This window comes from Portunus trituberculatus, chromosome 41 (assembly GCF_017591435.1).
Source record: "Portunus trituberculatus isolate SZX2019 chromosome 41, ASM1759143v1, whole genome shotgun sequence".
Classification (NCBI taxonomy): Eukaryota; Metazoa; Arthropoda; class Malacostraca; order Decapoda; family Portunidae; genus Portunus; species Portunus trituberculatus.
In genome coordinates this window covers 27,162,673-27,180,068 of record NC_059295.1, presented here as the reverse complement: position 1 = coordinate 27,180,068, position 17,396 = coordinate 27,162,673, and the positions used below count along the sequence as shown (strand labels likewise).

General features: G+C 37.4%; 2 protein-coding genes across 3 annotated transcripts; one reads left to right on the top strand and one right to left on the bottom strand.

Moving 5' to 3' along the window:
- The first annotated feature begins 840 nt into the window (after nucleotides 1-840).
- Nucleotides 841-11,217, top strand: LOC123516743 (ankyrin repeat and SAM domain-containing protein 3-like). 2 transcript variants are annotated; one of them, XM_045276348.1, is made up of 10 exons: nucleotides 841-870; nucleotides 962-1,087; nucleotides 1,427-1,599; nucleotides 2,081-2,279; nucleotides 2,958-3,079; nucleotides 4,198-4,388; nucleotides 5,128-5,235; nucleotides 5,957-6,098; nucleotides 6,665-6,836; nucleotides 9,251-11,217. In XM_045276348.1, exons 3-10 carry the CDS (start codon nucleotides 1,442-1,444, stop codon nucleotides 9,572-9,574), a joined length of 1,416 nt encoding a protein of 471 aa, XP_045132283.1. In that variant the 5' UTR covers nucleotides 841-870; nucleotides 962-1,087; nucleotides 1,427-1,441; the 3' UTR covers nucleotides 9,575-11,217. The 2 variants fall into 2 exon arrangements, with proteins under 2 accessions (XP_045132283.1, XP_045132282.1); XM_045276347.1 differs by having other exon boundaries at nucleotides 844-1,087.
- A 637-nt stretch (nucleotides 11,218-11,854) lies between these two features.
- On the bottom strand, nucleotides 11,855-17,194 carry LOC123516744 (thioredoxin-like protein 1). Its single transcript, XM_045276349.1, has 6 exons — nucleotides 16,973-17,194; nucleotides 15,693-15,849; nucleotides 15,271-15,384; nucleotides 14,319-14,441; nucleotides 13,949-14,109; nucleotides 11,855-12,815 (listed from the first exon to the last, which is right to left on the bottom strand). The coding sequence occupies exons 1-6, from the start codon at nucleotides 17,071-17,073 to the stop codon at nucleotides 12,605-12,607; spliced, it is 867 nt and encodes a 288-aa protein (XP_045132284.1). The 5' UTR covers nucleotides 17,074-17,194; the 3' UTR covers nucleotides 11,855-12,604.
- Nucleotides 17,195-17,396: the final 202 nt, after the last annotated feature.

The window sequence follows — 17,396 nt, the reverse complement described above, 5'->3', positions numbered from 1 at the left end:
CCAGATGATTTTGAAAGAAGGTTTTTAAAGTATTTAGGGCGTCCAATCTATGGAATTCACTGCGAAAAAACTATAATGAGGTGAAAGGTTTTGTCCGTGTGTTTGGCAGGTGGCTGCAGCGTCCTGGTGCCATTGTTTATATGCAACGCCGTAGTATTGGAACCCAGCCTTGATTACACATATCGGCTACTTTACATTTCCATCCACAAAATAAAACTTTCATATTATTTCACGGTTTAATAAAATCACCTTAGTATTTTAACACCCTTCACAGAAGTGTTCTGGGAAGCACTGTATCTCTCAAAGACAAGGAAAACTTGACGATATTGATCAGTGGAGCAACAGAAAACGAGATGTAAACAAAGGAGTGATTTCCTTTTGTATTGTTCCGAGATAGATACACGTAAATATGTATACACGAAAATAAACATTGGAAAAAAAAGAATATCTCCACAAAAATTGCTATTCAAAATCAAACAAAGGCATTTCAACTAAAATAAACTTCTGCTTCCGATAAGAATGAGAGAATGTAGGTACTTTTGTATGCATTGGATGAAATGTACCTACCTATCTAGATATTGAATTACTTATAACAAAAAAGACACACAATTTAGCAGGTACTAGTTTCTTTACTATAAACAACCTTTGATTCTTGAAACAGAAGCAAATAATAGATACTTCTCCATGGGAGCCGAAACAACAGCGAAAGGATATATAACGAAAACAGGAATAAAAGATCAATACACCAATAGATTAATGTATTATATAAACAAATGAGATGAACCATGAATGTACAGACTGAATCAAATTTAACTAAAGTTGGTGGCCACCCTGAACCGAAATGCTTCATTGCCGGTGTGGCGACTAGCGGTAAGGTGGGCGGTAGTATGCACCATCACATATTAATCCCTCTTACACACTTGGATGGTGCCTCCTGTCACACAACACCCATTCATTCCAGCGAATTGTGTGGTGCAGCGCTGAAACAAGTGTGTGCAGGGCGTGGTGTGGCCTGTATCACGCCTCAGAGCGGTGGGCCCAGTTGAGGTGACATAGCATGGATCATCGTCATCACCAGCACCAGACGGTAAACATCATCTGACCTGACCACATCCCTGATCACCAAGATATATGTGACATTCAGCACAGTTCGGGTGAACGTGCAGAATAACCGTTTCAGACCGATCTGTATTATTATGCAGTGCACTACTACTGAATGGTGGAAGTGTTACACAAATCTCAGGGTGGATGGGGACAGTGGGAGTGTCTCATGGAAAACCTTTACCTTAGCACTAGTGAGACGCAGAATGTATCAGCCGGTTCATGTATTGATCTCTCTGGCTCACGCCCGATACGAGCCTTCCCGATAGTACACACACTTTGGATTCCCAGTATATATTAAGTATGATGGATTGTGTCCTTTCAGTGGTGAACATCAAGTATGGCCGAGTTTGAGGAGACCTGGACGGAGCAGAGCTTCTATGACAAACCGTTAGCCGTGTGGCTTGCGGAGGAGGGCGGCACCAACCCTCTGCCGCTGGACATCTTCACCGCTGCCAGTATTGGTTGTTGCCAGCGGGTCAAGGACATCATCACTGAGTCAGTAGCTGTCTGCCTGTCTTTTGCCTTCCATGTGTTAGGGACGAATTCACCAGAGTGCTCTAGTCATGGCCAGGAAACAGACATTGTTAAAGGCATCATAAAACTTGTAGCACTTGGCACTACGTATATTAATATTATTTATTCAATTTTTTTATCTGATGAATGCCATGAGTTTAAAAGTGCTTCAGTTTATATGCCTATTGATTTAGTGATCCCAATAAATCGGAAAGAGGTCCGGCAAAAATGTCTCAGGTCTTACTGTAGGTATGCATCATCATTGCACATTCTCATTTTCTTAATTTCCTTTTAAAGTATGATAGACAAGCACCAAAACCAAAATCTAATATGATATTCAACTTATGTTCTTTTACATTTTTCCATCTACCGCTTTATTGGCATATCAGACTGCACTTCTTTATTATATATTGTATGAATCGTCAGTCATTTTGTGTAGGTCATAAACAAATTTTTATTCTAGAGACAAGAATGCTTGTAATCAGAAGAACATTGGAGGATGGACAGCCTTGATGTATGCTGCTTACTATGGTCACTGTGATACAGTGAGGCAGCTGCTGGGACATGGCGCCTCCCTCCACATACGAAACCATCAAGGTTGCAGTACACTCATGTTAGCAGCAGTGTGTGGCAGTGAAGCAGCTGTGGAGATGCTCATTAAGGTGACTGTAAAGCAATTATTGTGCTGTACGTGGATACAAGTTACTCCTTCCATGAATCATTTAGTGGAATGAGACTTAGTTCTTCACTGCAACTTATAATTTGTCACTGCTGGTTTACTTTTTTTAGTATAAAAACTAGAAATTTATGTGTTGTGCATATGGATATGATTATCTCTCCAACTCTTACACCCATAGAATGTCCCAGCTTGGATGGAGCTTTCACCTCTCTCTATCTCTTCATGTTCAATTTCTCTCCTTTCTTAGTACCTTTTTTATGCATTCTCCTTCATTGTATTGTTTTACTCTCCAAGTGGCCTTCGTCTCCCATTAGGAGCTTTTATGTATTTATCCAACTATTATTAGGTCCTCCAAAAATCTCAAATGTTGAATCATGTCAAATCAAGCATATGTATCTGATGCTTGTGTCGTAGAACTCTCGATGACTTCAGCAGAATTCTTGATTTAGTCCTGAACTTGCATCTCCCCTTTGCATTCTTTAATCTTCTCATTCCTCTCTCATCTTTTCTAACATGCTCCAACATTTGTCCTATTTCATTGAAGGTCATCCTGTTGCATGCACTGTATCTATCTTGCACACATTTGCTTTGGTCACTCCACTTCCTGGTGTTTTCTATGTGCATGTGCTTCACAATATCTGATTGGTGGCGGGGCTTTCAGGCCGGCAGCATTCTGGAGACTCGTGACTGCCGTGAATGGACAGCGCTGTTCCATGCAGTCCATGCAGGACAGCGTGGCTCAGTGCACACCTTGCTGCGTCACAGAGCTAATGCCAATGCCTGGTGAGACACATCACTCAAGTCTTAAGCACCATATACCAAGTCTTTCATGTCACTACAGCCACCCTCGCTTGCATTAGGTTACTGCATTACTTTTGTATACTGCCATAATTAAGAGATGAAACACTGCCCATTGACTGGTTGGTGGTTTTGTTTGTGGTGTTGTGGTTTTGCCATTGTAGTGTTGTTTGTTAGCTTATTTTTCATATTCTCTATTTCTGTGTAGCTGGATGAGTTATTTAAAAAATACTTGTGATTTACATAGAAACGGTAGAAAAGTATTGAAACTAAAAATTATGTAGGGTATCAAGCACAAGCAAGAGAATGCAGATTGACTGAGGTTTGGGAATATGAAACGCAACACTTTAAGATGCTCGGCGTTGTAGAAAGATGAGGAGAAATTGGCATGACAAAGGTACAGGCAATCCCTGCTTAACGAATGTTCACACAACAAAATTTTGCTGCAACGAAGGTTTCCTTTTACTACCATCTGCTCGTATAACGAACACCAAACTTGCTTTAACAAAATTTTATTCAGGTAAGTTTTTCCAAGTTTAAAAGTCCGCTGTATCACGCAAGCCGACAGGCTTTTGAATACACCAGTGCTTCTCGTGGACAAAACGTGCACCACTCACTCCCCCTAGTTCAAAACAATAAGTGTCAGCAGCAGGTCGTCTTCCCTCATTCTACATGCCACCAAAACGCCCTGCAAGGAACGTAACCCGTTTGTTAAGCTGGTATTGCCTGTATTGTACTGTACATGAATATGATAGATGTGGTGGCTGTAAGATGATGCGTTTTGAAATTGGAGGACAGTGCTGGAGTATGTCAGAGAAAAAAGGTAAACACGGAATGAGAAGAGAGGAGGATGCAGATAAGAATGAATGAAGTCCTTTATTATGACCATTCCCATGGGATAGCTGGGAAACGTATCAGGTATGGGTAAATACATTGGCAGATATTGATTGTTGCTGAGTTGATGACACAGTCTTGTCTTAACCCTAACCATTTCATAAAACTTGCTGAATATCAGTAATTAAAGTTTGGTGGAGATACACATGTCACTTTGGCTGACTGTGGAATAAATTCTTATTGGTAATGTCGTCATGGTTGCATTGCAGTGAGCGAGAGAGTGGCATGACGCCTCTGATGCATGCAGCACGGCTGGGCGATGCCGGCACTGTGGAAGTACTGCTGCGAGCTGGTGCCAGCACCACCCTTACCAACCACCAGGGTCACACTGCTGCCAGGGTGGCCCAGGATGCTGGCTTCCCTGGCATTGCTGCCACCATCACCCAGTGGGCTGCACAGGGTACCGTCACCACTATGCTGCTTCCTGTCTGTTACTGTCACTGTCTCCATCTTCATACAAGTTACTGTCATTGTTATTCCTCATCATCACTACCCTACTACACCTACTACTTCCACCATAATGTTCATCACTCAATGATAACCATCATGTCTGAAATCACCATGATTTTCACAACTACCAACACCTTCATATTAATTATTGCCTTTGTTGGTGCCATCACTACTAGTTATCACTAATACAATTTATACCACTGTTATTATTATTGTTGGTGTTGTTGTGGCTGCTGCTGCTACTGTTATCAGCAGTGTTCTCTACCACTGCCACTATCATTACTGCATCTCCACACCACTACCAGCATTGCTATCTCCACAGCATCAATACTGCTGCCACAACAGCCACTTTGTGACTTTTTCTTGAAATGTTTAACAGTTTTGAGGTAACAGTGGTAGTAGTGAATGGACTTTGTTTGGCCAATCTGTGGGTTGGTTGGAAGAATACTGCTACCGTATTCTCTGCATATTGTAAAGGCAACTGAGACTGAGAGATGGAATATTTTGTCATGTCTTGGCCAATTCCTTACCATACAGGGGTGTGTCAACATGATATACATGTATGGCTAGACAGATCACATGTGAAGTGATTAATCACACAAAATGACATTTATTTGGCAAGGTAATATTGGATAAGCATGCCATTTACCTCCTGGTGTTTTCAGACAAATATTAATTTTTCTCTTAAGGTCCCAATGGTCCCAGCTTGTTGGATGGACCTGCTACCCTGGAAGCCAAGTTGGGACACTCTATGACCCCCAAAAGCAGAGCAGCCACAGCTCCATCTGTTGACAATGGTAATGTGCTTCATGCTTGCTTTTTGCATGTCATACATCGTAACTTTCTTGCATAGTTTTTTACCAGTTTACCTGTAAAGTATGGAAATAAATTGTGCAAGATGTGGCAGCCAAAAAAAAGTAATAGCTATTCAGAGTAGGGAGTTGATTTATCAGTAAAGTATACACTTGAGACAAAATTTAGATTCTTTTTAGAAAAGACAAGATGATGTAACATTTTGCACATTTTATTTGTCTGTTTGTCCTTTATTTGTATCATAATAGGTAAAAAAAAAAAAAAAAAAAAAAACTAGCTGTTTTCTGAAGTAGTAGCAAGATATGTGAATCTCAGTGATGCAACTTTGAATAACTACTTCAAAACTCTTCTGTAGTGAGATGCATTTTTACCACGATTTTTGGGTATAATTTGACAATTTTATTTGCATTATGAAGTGTCAATGGAAGACAGAAGATTAAAGACCAGAGTCTTCACTATTTTAATCCCCATATAAGTTTCAAAAGCTGTATAAAATTGCTAAATAATAAGCAGAATGAATATGGAAATGCATCCTGATACTGAAGGGATTAAAAGAGATGAAAGCAAAAACTGTTTGGAAGGTAAGTATTCATGATTAGTACAGCACCTGTGTAGACAGTTTTGATGGCTGGTAGCAGTTGTTTATAGGGATTGTTTTCCTTTACAAATCTGTCCTGAGTAGTGAATATGAGCATTGCTTTCCAGCAAGTGTCCAGCCCACGGACCTGGAAACCTTGTTGGATCAAGTAGGATTGAGTTCTTATCTGCCAGTATTTCATGAGCAAGATGTAGACCTGCAAATCTTCCTTACCCTCACAGACCAAGATCTCAAGGAGTGTGGAATACAGTGAGTCTTGGTTGTCTTGTTTTTGTGGTTCTTGAACAAACTCAAGATTCTTTGTTGTTGGACGAGGGAGGAGCTTGGATGTAGATTAAGATATTAATGAATATTGAATTAATTTCCTATTTGATGGAAAATATGTCTGCTTCTATCTCTGACACTGCACTTTCTCCTTGGGAATATTTCCCAAAAGTAATGACCATGGCAGAAGAGCCTTCACTTCTCCCTATTAAGTAGTGGTACAGTAACTGCCTTCTTCCACTCTAGTGATACTTTACCTTCCTTTTATGCCAGTTCATGATTTAGAAGCATCCAATTTATGAAATGTTTTAGTAATTTTTTTAATATTTAAAAATACTGGAAATGGTGTGCCGCACAGATCAAATTATTAAAATGTGCTTATACATAATGTGTCTGCTGGCCATTGTGGTGCATTATTGTTGCAGTACTCTCCACCTTGCACATGTGTTAGTCAGTGTAGTGCACTGCATGCTGATACCCGATTCATTTTACATACTTGGAAATTTGCTCCATTCCTGGATGTCGTTCATAAGCAGAAATTGTTCTCACAGGAAGCTTGGTCCTCGCCGCAAGATGACTTCTGCCATCGCCCGCTGGCACAGTAATGCACCACTGCGAAGCACTGTTGAATGTGCCTATGCTGACAAGCTGGAGGTTGAGATGCAGGAACTTGGTGTGAAGCTGACACATACCCTCAAAGCTTTAGAGCAAGCCAAGTCAATGGTGAGAAGTTTTTGTTGTGCATAAATTCATTAGCCCTGCTTATTTTTTCTGTGCTGCCTCTACACTTGCATCTTTATGTCCTACTGTCTGAATTGTGGCGTTCACTGTGCTACTGTCTTTTTACATCATGTCTCCCAATACCTTCCCTTTGCTGCCTTTGAACACCTTAGTTGTTTCCTGATATGAGGTATCTAGAATAGAAGGGGCATTCCCACCAAGTTATAGTTAAAGTTATTAAACTTTGAAATTTGTCATTTTTGATTATATGATATCTTTATAAGTAATAGGAATATTCTTGTATATCTTGTATTAAAAGGAACTTGAGGAAAATTATAATACATATTAGAAAGTCCTGATATTATTCTAACACCAGAAAATTTTAATACTATAGAACATACACTTCCTAAGTGTACACTTAAATAATAATAGTAATAAAACATTATAGATATAATATTTGAATGTATTATTAAGAAAATAGTCATTTGTTGTTGAAAGAGGATATAGTCAATTCTCGATTAATGTGAGAGAGATGCCTCCTTATTCAAACATAATTTACCCATAGAAAACAGTGGTAATAGGGGGTTACCTTCCTGACCACTTGGAAAACCTGCCTATTTTGGGGATTTTGTTACTCAAACCTTAAAAAAATTACATCACTAAGTCACAGAAATAATAAAAACACACATTCTCATTTTATATTTTAAGTACTTTACATTTATATGTCACTGACATAAAAACACGCCCTCACACTCACCATCACTGTTGATGCATCACTGGTTGCCCTGTGAGGGGGATGCTTGAATACCACATCTTTGTTTTCTGGGATATTAGAAAATTATTAATTGAACGTGATTTGTCGTATGATTTTATATGCCAGAAATATTATCCCATATTCTTACATTTATTATTAATATGTTTAAAGAAATAAACCATGAGTGTAATTTGGTGGTGGTTGGTAGCGGTGTTTGTTTACCATTACCTCAACTGATTGAACCACGCAGTCCAGACCACGCTGCCTCCCTGTTCCACCACAGGCAACATGGAAAATCTTATGAAGAGAACCAGCCCTATTACTGCTGCAGAGCATGATTTATTGATAGACTTGATAAGCCGGGAAAAAAGTGCTTCTAAGTAAAAGCACAAGTTGCCATATAGTGTGGCCTTAACATGGGAGAGAATGGCCACCTTGTTGAACTGTGCAGGCTATAGAGAGGACATTCCACCAGCTTTCTACATAAATGAGTACTTATCAAGCAATAAAGACATAGAAATTATTGATCGTAAGCTAAGTAGAAATCTGATAGAAAACTTAGGAGATGGAGATGCGGTGACTGAAGCTGGCAGCGGTGATGTTGTTGTTGTTCCTCAGATCTGTTCGTTCACTAAAGCTTTGTTACTATCGATGCGTTATTGACAAGTTTCGTGGATTCCACCCCTGGGTTTGGTTCCAGTCACAATATTGTTAAATTGGCTATTTAAACAATAACTTATATAATGTTTCTAAAATCAGTTAGTTCACAAAATGATGGTTCATCTTCGCACAAAGGTAAATCTTGCCTTCTCAAGCTGCTGGAAGGCAGCTTTCACTCTTAAGAATACCAATTTCTCCCGAACAGTAGCCTTTAACTGATGAAGTTGGAAGGCATTGTTTAGGAATCCAGCCGTCATCTAAGTGCGGTTCCCCTCAGAAGCAGCGTGGGTTAACCCACGTTAAATTGAATAAATTGCATTATTTAGTTGTATCTCCTTAAATATCAAGTTGTGTTAAATCAAAGTCGCGTTGTTCAAACTCACGTTAATTGAGAGTTGACTGTATATATTTTTCTTATTAATAAAAAAGATCAGATAAGCTCTTCACTTATCATGTGAGCCCAGACCTAAGTGATTTTTAAAAAATCCCTTTCATGTGCTCATTACTCACCAACACTTGGCTTTTCTGGTAGGAGTTACAAGCAGGACCAACTTATGACTCTTACACCTTACCACTGTCTCTTAAGCTTTCCTGCTGGTTTTTCACTGTTCCATATGTTTCTGTCACTTCTGGGAGATTCTTAGCACCTCCACCTCATGTTCACTGCTGCTGTCACTCATCTTGCCAATGAATTTCCTCCTGACGCTGCATGATAAGTACAGAATTCAGCCATCACAATAGCCTATTAGTTGAAATAATACATGCTTCATTCTTATGAGTGCTTTGTTGCCAATCACTGATAGCTCAGCTCACATTGCGCACCTTAATTCCCATGCACATAATTCATATTTAATTGGTACTTTTACAGTTAATGTGTTACTACCCAAGTAGTTGTAAGTAAACCCAAACCCTAAAGCAAATACTCACTTGTTTCATTATATTGACTGATTGAGACAGCTTTAGTAAGGATGTGTTAAGCTTACAAATGTTTTAACCCATTCAGGTGAGTCAAGAGAGTGACCTGCGCTCAGTGACAGAAGGATGGGTGGTGGAGGCCCGAAAACGCCTCCACCAGTGTTACCAGCATGCTCGCCTACTCTCTGAACAAGTGGTAGCTGTCAGGCATTGTGTTTCACTTCTCTCAGCTCAGGTGGGCTTGGTGCAGCCTCCACATGGCCAGCCATCACTTATAGCCACTGCTATGGACACTTTGGCTGCTCAGGTTGACTCTCTTCTAGCCTTAACAGATCCTAACATTCCAAGAGGTCCCAAGAATGCCTCCCCCTCAAAGAAGCAACATGGGCATGTCAGTAATTATCTCAGCTAGTAAATGCATGTTCTGTAGTCATCTTGGTACATACACTGCTGTTTGGAACTTTTTTTAATGTTAAAGGAAACAGACCTGTGATGTGAAATTCAGTGTGATTATTCCTTCAGCCAGTAATTATGAGTTAAGGAAAGCAATTTTGTCATTAGAATTGACAAAAGTTTTAAAAGGTGCTAGACAAGGTTCTCCTTGACAAATAGGTGTTAGGATCTGCAACATTCCTTTGAAGTTGGTTTGCTCTTATGTACTTTTTTTTCCTCCATGTAACTTCTACCCTATCATTTTTACACCAGTGACGTGTTCACGAATATTCTCGTCCAGAAGCATCTGCTCTTTATCTCCATAGAGTGTTAGGTGAGTGACTGAGACTTACAGTACTACTTTAACCCAAGTCTATCCACACTGTCCATTGAATACCTGAATTATTTGGTTAATGTTGATCATAGACATTGTGGGAAAGCCAGTGCCGAGAGACCTGAGTCACTGTCTGCCTGATATTGCTCTATCAACACATGTATTTGCATTACAAGCTGTAAGTTTAGCATGCTAGCAGTTGCAGGTAAGTTTTCATTTTCTACAGCTCCAATAAACATTACAGAATCAAGTAAAATGTCAAGGTTTCTTGAAACTTCATATCCAACATATGCAATGACAGTTACTGATATATTTTTATTTACTGATTTTCCAAGTTTACTTTGTTGTGAAATTTTATATTATCAGTAAACAAATACTCATCTCTAGTGCTTAGTCTAGAAAATATGTGGGAATTGCATTTTTTGTTATAAATAAGTTTTAAAGTTTCTTTCAGGGAATATACTGTATAAGTTTGTAGAAAAAAAGTGGGAGTTACATCTTAAGCTTTAAACAAATCATTGTTATTTTTAGATGGTTTAAAAAGTTTTCCTCTTCTTCAATACTATAAGGACTTGCTGGATATATTGAATTATTTGCAAACAGTGGTGCTTAGTTATTGCTGTTAAACTTGTCATTCTGACAAAGATCAATATCTTTACACTACATGACCTTCCAGTTATAAAACTGCCTCTTACAGTAGTACTGCACATCCAACTTATTTGCTCTTTTTTATCTCACATCCCTATCTGGGCATTGTTAACACTAACAGTCTAGTTTTTTCTGTCATAAAGTAACATTCTCTACACTTCACATGTGATTAGTGTAATGTCTTATGGTTTGTACTTAACTCTTAAAACTAATGTCAACAGGATGGAGCTTGTGCAAATATCTTTTAGTATTTTGTAAGATGAATTATTGCTCAGCAATTGTGACAGGAAAGTGAAACTTAAGTGCCTTGATAATGTGATATAAAACATGTAGACTGCATTGGTTGGTTGCGGTGAAAGAATGAATGAGAATGTCTGGATGAAGTATGATAACCTTTTAAGCAAATGATAGAATGCCAGTAGATATTGCAAAGTAAGTAGATATACTGTAGCCTAAGAAGAGATTATATATGGCTCTAGTGGCATTTGATAATGCCACTGTATTATAGTTGGTGATGAAAGTTATTCCAAGCTGATATGGCTCCTGTCTTTTTGTGAACTCCCTTGTTAGCTTCCTCTCACTTCAATAAGAATAGATCCTGTGGTATATGTGGTGATAACTGAGTACATATTATATTTTAATTTACTTAGTTTCTTTGACATAAAAAAAGAAAAAAAAAAAAGAAGATAAAGGAGTTTATAATGGTCTAAGTAGCAACAAATCCCATCATATATCATCACAATGGTACTGCAATCTATGGCAGAGACATTATGGCATCTTTGCTATATTAAACATGCTCTTGCAGAAGTTATGAGTGTTTTCATTGGTGTTTTAATTATAATTTAACTAGAATTCTTAATCTTTAGTACAAAAAGCTTTGGAATCTTGACTAATTTTTAGCTTTTGAAAGTCATTCTGATGCCATCCTAAGGCACTTCCAATATGAACCAGGAATAAAAATAAAGAAACTATATTGCTTTCAGAAGTAAAGAAATTGCATTTAAGAATGATAAATAAACAGCTCCAAAGGAAGACTTATACTTATCCTCTATGCAGAATATGCATTATACTCTGCTAGTGAAAATGCACCCTATAGAAAACTGGATAATGAATAAAGAGGAATGATAAACATGGAAAGGAATAATAATTTGTAATCTTAACTATAATAATCAACATATAACCAGCACTACCATGAAGCAACACTAGTAGTTAGTTTTCATCTGCCTCCTTGCATCCTGTGTGTGACCATGTGTGTAATCTCTCAAGTGAAATAACATACAAGGTTTAGTTTTATTCTTTTGTATGCAATGAGACATTATAAGTAAATTTGCTTACCAAAAAAATAAAATATTACCTTTCTGTTTTAATTCAATCATAAACAAGCTACCAAAGAGGAAAACAGGACCACCAAAACTTGAAATTGTTTGACAGATCTACACACAAATGAGTTTGTTTAAGGTAATTGTGTACCAACTTGATTTAAGATTGACTCCTGATACTGAAAAAATAAATAAATAAATAAAATAAAAATAATAAAAATAAAATAAAATGGCTGATGACAAGAACTAGTGCAAAGATGGTTGTGAAGCAGCATTAAGGTATTTGCCACAGGCGAAACGGTGAGTTATACTGGATCTTCACTCCTCAGAGACTAGTGAAGGACCCACCCATTGAGAAATAGCTATCCTGATTCCTGACACAGCATATCACAACACAGCTGCTTGGGCCACAAAGGTGCTGGGCCAAAAATCAGATTTTATATATTTGCTTAGCACTTTTAGCAATGCTTAATTATGTAAGCATATACCTAAGAAAATTAAATATGGGTAATAATCATCTGCTCCTTATTCTGTAGGCCTAAATATGTTGTACTTTGCACTATGTAGCTTAGTATTAACAGAGGGTAGAATTCACTGTAATGAAAAAGAGACTTGACAAAATGCAAGGTAGGTAACTTGAGGTAATTGAAGATACAAGTTTAGCAGAATTAAAGAAACAAAAAAAATTAAAGTTAAGTTTCATTTGTGATCAGTGACTCTCTCCCTTTTTGCCAGTGACTCTCTTGAAGTCTGACATCTTAGTGGTCTGGACAGGAGATCCAATGATCTGAAGGTAGCTGACCTGGGTGGTTTCTTCCCCAGTCTGGTTGTCCTTGAAGAATATAGTGAGATTCATCACATTCTGGAGCTTGACAAACTTGAGTGGTATCAGCTCTCCATCCAAGTCCTTTGGAGCCAGACTGGCCATAACAAAAAACGACAATTGATTAATCAGTAAGAACATTTGAGACTTCCTAAACAAAGAAATATTAAAAGAAAGTCATCATCATAATCCTGGATCTATACTACTACATATTCTACATACAACAGCATGAGGTGACAGAATAGGCTGAGCATAAGAACTGTGCATCTATTTCTCATTAATTATATCTAGATATATTGTGAACATCATGCTATTGTGGTTATATATATATATATATATATATATATATATATATATATATATATATATATATATATATATATATATATTTTTTTTTTTTTTTTTTTTTTTACGGTAAAGTCTATAGCGCCTGTAGGCACACTTGAAGAGTGTATGGGAAGCGCTGTTCAGCTTCCGCCCATTAGTGGCGCAGGCAATTTTGTTTATATTAGGGCACATATCACCGCCCAAGCTCATCTTGAGTGTAACCACCTAGAACTTGGGTATCATGGTGATATGTAGGTAACTTTAAACCACTCAACGAATGGCAAAGTGTTTTAAGGCTGTACATGGTGGGATTCGAACCTACGCGTGGACGTCTGCCCGATCCCACGCTCACCACCTTATCCACTATGCCATATATATATATATATATATATATATATATATATATATATATATATATATATATATATATATATATATATATATATATATATATATATATATATATATATATATATATATATATATATATATATATATATATATATATATATATATATATATATATATATATATATATATATATATATATATATATATATCTCTCTCTCTCTTTTCATTATCATGGCACCATATGGAAATCTCTCATGAAGGATAACTACACAAAGCATCCAAACTTTTTCCTGTGTGGTTTTTGCACTGAAATCTTCACTGTTGCAACTCTCACTTTACCAATGCTGTATTTTCATGGTTACTGATCTGAACTTGCCTATGTATTATCTCCCCATTTCAGCCATGTCACCACATAAGACTTACTTTCACTCCAATTGTGTCCACCTCACTAATGCAACAATTAGCCAGTAAGGTGTTGAACTCTTTTCCTAATGCAAACAAGGAATATATACAAAAAAGGAATGGAATGTAGGAAGGAAGGCTGGCACTCACGTCAACTCCTGCACAGGATTGGCAGACTCAGCTGTGTCAAAGTCAATGGTGTGTGGCTGGTTGATAAAAAGCTTCAGTGTCTTGGGGCCATTCTCACTTGGGCCCTTGATCCTCATACTGTGCAACTTGACAGCTTGATTAAAGGACAGATATAATATGAGCTGGAAGTAAAAAGGCAAGTGTCAAACATTTACCTGGAAGGGCCAAACATTGTTCAGCCTTGCCTAATATCAATCTCACTTTGACAAAATTGCTTGACCAAGTAAACAATAAAAATAAAGATGAGGCTCTGTGGCACATAATTTATAGGGAGAATGCATGAAAAGTGAAAAACAAAGACAGGATTCTGTGTTTCAAATGTAATTTCCACCTGCTCATCTGTGTCAGACTCCATGTAGCCACCAGAGGATGAGAGTGCCTGGGTAAATGGATGGTCATCACTCTCATTGAGGCACTCGCACCCTGCCTTGTTGATCATTGGCATCAGGTCAATCTGAAATTGATGGATTGTGAGAATATTCCATTCAGTACACTAGTGGTGGACTGGTGTGCATCTCAATCCACTTTGTTTTGAATACACCATACTGATCCAAAGCATTGGAATAAAAAAAAAAAATAAATAAAAATATATATATATATATATATATATATATATATATATATATATATATATATATATATATATATATATATATATATATAAGAATAAGCATGAAAGAAAAAATTTTGTTCAAGTGAAATATATTGATTTGATCTGACTTATTAAAGATAAAAGGTTTAAAAGTAATCTGCCACAGGATCTGAAACCTGGATTGGTTGTCAAAACACAGTGGTATAGTGGTGGTAATGAATGAAAAGAACATGCAGATCACTTTTCACGTCTGAAAGTATTGATAACAAGTGGTGGTAGACGACATGAGTGAATAATTACAGTGGTATATGAAGTATTATTGAAAGCAACTGAATAATAAAATGTGCTATTGGGTAAAATTTCATGAATAAAAAGCCATATTTTGAATTTCTGAATAATTATATACCAAGTATAATGAATGAGTGGGTGCAAAGCCACACATCAGTAATTGTTGCACAATGGCACAGCACACCATGTTTTGAGAACTTGCATCACTCTAATTCAGAGTTTCTCATAATCTCTGGCTATAGTAATCATGTGGAAGGCATCTATGAAAAAAATATTTTCATAACTTAATCACATTTATAATAAAATATTAAGATTTTCTTCTAACATGTTAAAAAGGATAGACTTTTTTTTCTAAATATTGAAACAAGAATAAAAGGTTTGGTTTCTCTGTACCAACACTTACATGTCCAGGCACCCCAGAATCTTCCGCCTCCTCCCCTTCCCCATCACCATAGTGTTGCCGGATTCGTGCCTCCAGCCCTTCAGGATCCGCTCCCTGCAGGCTATCCAGCTTTGTCTGTCAGGGAACAAGTAGTGATGTGTACTGAGAGTGGCCAATAATCATACAGCTGCAGTTTCATTATTTCTATAAGTTGAGATCAAAATTATCTTCCGGAAAGCAATAAGTATTAGAGTTAGTTACTGAATGGAAAATGGATAGAAATGCAAAGAAAGAGAGAGAGAGAGAGAAGTGAGGGGCAGGTGCTTGGTTATTTCAAATTTGATGTATTAACTTACAAGGTTGTCTCTGGAGAAGTCACCTGTTATTCTGTATATTAAAGGAGCAGTTCATAGATAGTGAAATACCCATTGCTGATAACTGACCTTGTTTCTGAAGAATATGAATGTTGGGGCAGCTGTTACCCCTTGGGAGGCTGAGGTTGTGGGGCACTGGTTGACATCAATTTTGAGGAAGACTGCATTAGGAAATCTGTGTGCCATCTCCTCGAATACTGGAGCAATACGTTGACAAGGTCCACATCTGGAAATAGATAATGGATGAAGTATCTGAAAACACTGATATATTACCTAAAAATATAGTGAGCTTTAATTATTCCCACTTTTTTCAATAAAACTTTTGTCTGTTGCTAACTTCACCCCTCCATCCCACATCCTGCACCCCCCCCCATTGTGTTGAGCAACTACTGCACTTTATAGCACATAAAAATAGTAGCCTACAGAAGACTGGCTGTTTTCTTCATAGCAGAAAAGCTCACTGATGACTCAGCACTAGACACTAGACATCATTCATACAGAATATGAAGTTTTAAGTAGGCAAGAGTAGGAGAGAGAAGAGAGGCTACAGAGTCCTGTGAGAGGTTTATGTATCAACATTATCCCCCGGGGGAGGATAAGCGTATCACCTCTCCCAACTGAACTTCCATAAGCCAAGAGTGACATCATGACCACATTATATTCACTCTGGAGTGTTCTCTAACGTTCCGGAAGATTCTGGAATATGCTTTTGGAATGCATGATTTGTGTTTATGTGAAAAAACATGGGGAAGATGTGAACAACAACAGGAAAATAAGGAAAAAAATTATGAAAATTATGGAAAATTGGCATTTGTGATGAGATGTCGATGATATATATATATATATATATATATATATATATATATATATATATATATATATATATATATATATATATATATACTTAATTTTGAATTAATTAAAAAAAAAATAAATAAATAAATAAAGCACACAATGATACATTTTTTGCTGAAACACGAATCTCTCTACCCCAGCCGAATGTACTTTCTAATAATTTTTGACCTGTTTATAACAAGTTTATATGTTGTTTTTCGAGTAGATCACTAGTTTTTGTTTCTTATCTTCATCCCACAGCTATCAAAAACTAACGTTTTACAGTAAAAACAGAAAGTAGATTAATATAAAACTGACTGAAATATACCAGAATAAAATGGTTTGGTGCTCATAAATAGGTAACACACCACCAAAGCAATGTTCCTTCAAGAGGAATCCTGAACCAATCACCTCATGACCACTGACTCTGACGTGTAGTTGGTAAGAACTTTAATGTGTGGACACATTTGGGCGAGGCATCGCCACTGCCTCGCCGGGGCTGATAACTTTCTCACCTCGCTGATGTGAAGTCAGTCACAACTAGCTTGCCGCCTGCCTGAGTCAATTCCACCTGAAACTGACTGTCTTCACTTAACACCTTGAAGTTGGCGGCCATCGTGAACTTAAACGCTGATGAGTAAACCTAGAAGACAGAAAGTTGAGTGAGAGGGCTTGGGTGTGTGGGAGACAAGTCGTGTGCTGCTGAGTCACTGGACCGCTCTGTTTACACCACCATCTGATGTTTATTGCTGCCGGTGCCACTCACCAAACTGTCACTATCTATACCATATTTTCATTATCTATTCATAAAACATTGCCTTTTAATAATTTTGTTTATAAAAAAAATTCAATGACTTCGGTTACAAAAGTGATGGCTGCTATCTAAGTTTCTATCCATATATCATTTTGCAGATGCTTGCAGTTTGTCAGCGTTTTTTA

What these genes read in the sequence shown, in the direction of transcription:
- LOC123516744 (XM_045276349.1), bottom strand. Translation starts at nt 17,073, where the DNA reads ATGGCCGCCAACTTCAAGGTGTTAAGTGAAGACAGTCAGTTTCAGGTG. An exon ending in TCATATTCTTCAGAAACAAG is followed by an intron (nt 15,385 to 15,692) that starts GTCAGTTATCAG and finishes GTTCCCTGACAG; the next exon opens with ACAAAGCTGGATAGCCTGCA. An exon ending in AGTCTGACACAGATGAGCAG is followed by an intron (nt 14,110 to 14,318) that starts GTGGAAATTACA and finishes TTTTACTTCCAG; the next exon opens with CTCATATTATATCTGTCCTT.
- LOC123516743 (XM_045276348.1), top strand. Translation starts at nt 1,442, where the DNA reads ATGGCCGAGTTTGAGGAGACCTGGACGGAGCAGAGCTTCTATGACAAA. An exon ending in CTGTGGAGATGCTCATTAAG is followed by an intron (nt 2,280 to 2,957) that starts GTGACTGTAAAG and finishes CGGGGCTTTCAG; the next exon opens with GCCGGCAGCATTCTGGAGAC. An exon ending in AGAGCTAATGCCAATGCCTG is followed by an intron (nt 3,080 to 4,197) that starts GTGAGACACATC and finishes GTTGCATTGCAG; the next exon opens with TGAGCGAGAGAGTGGCATGA.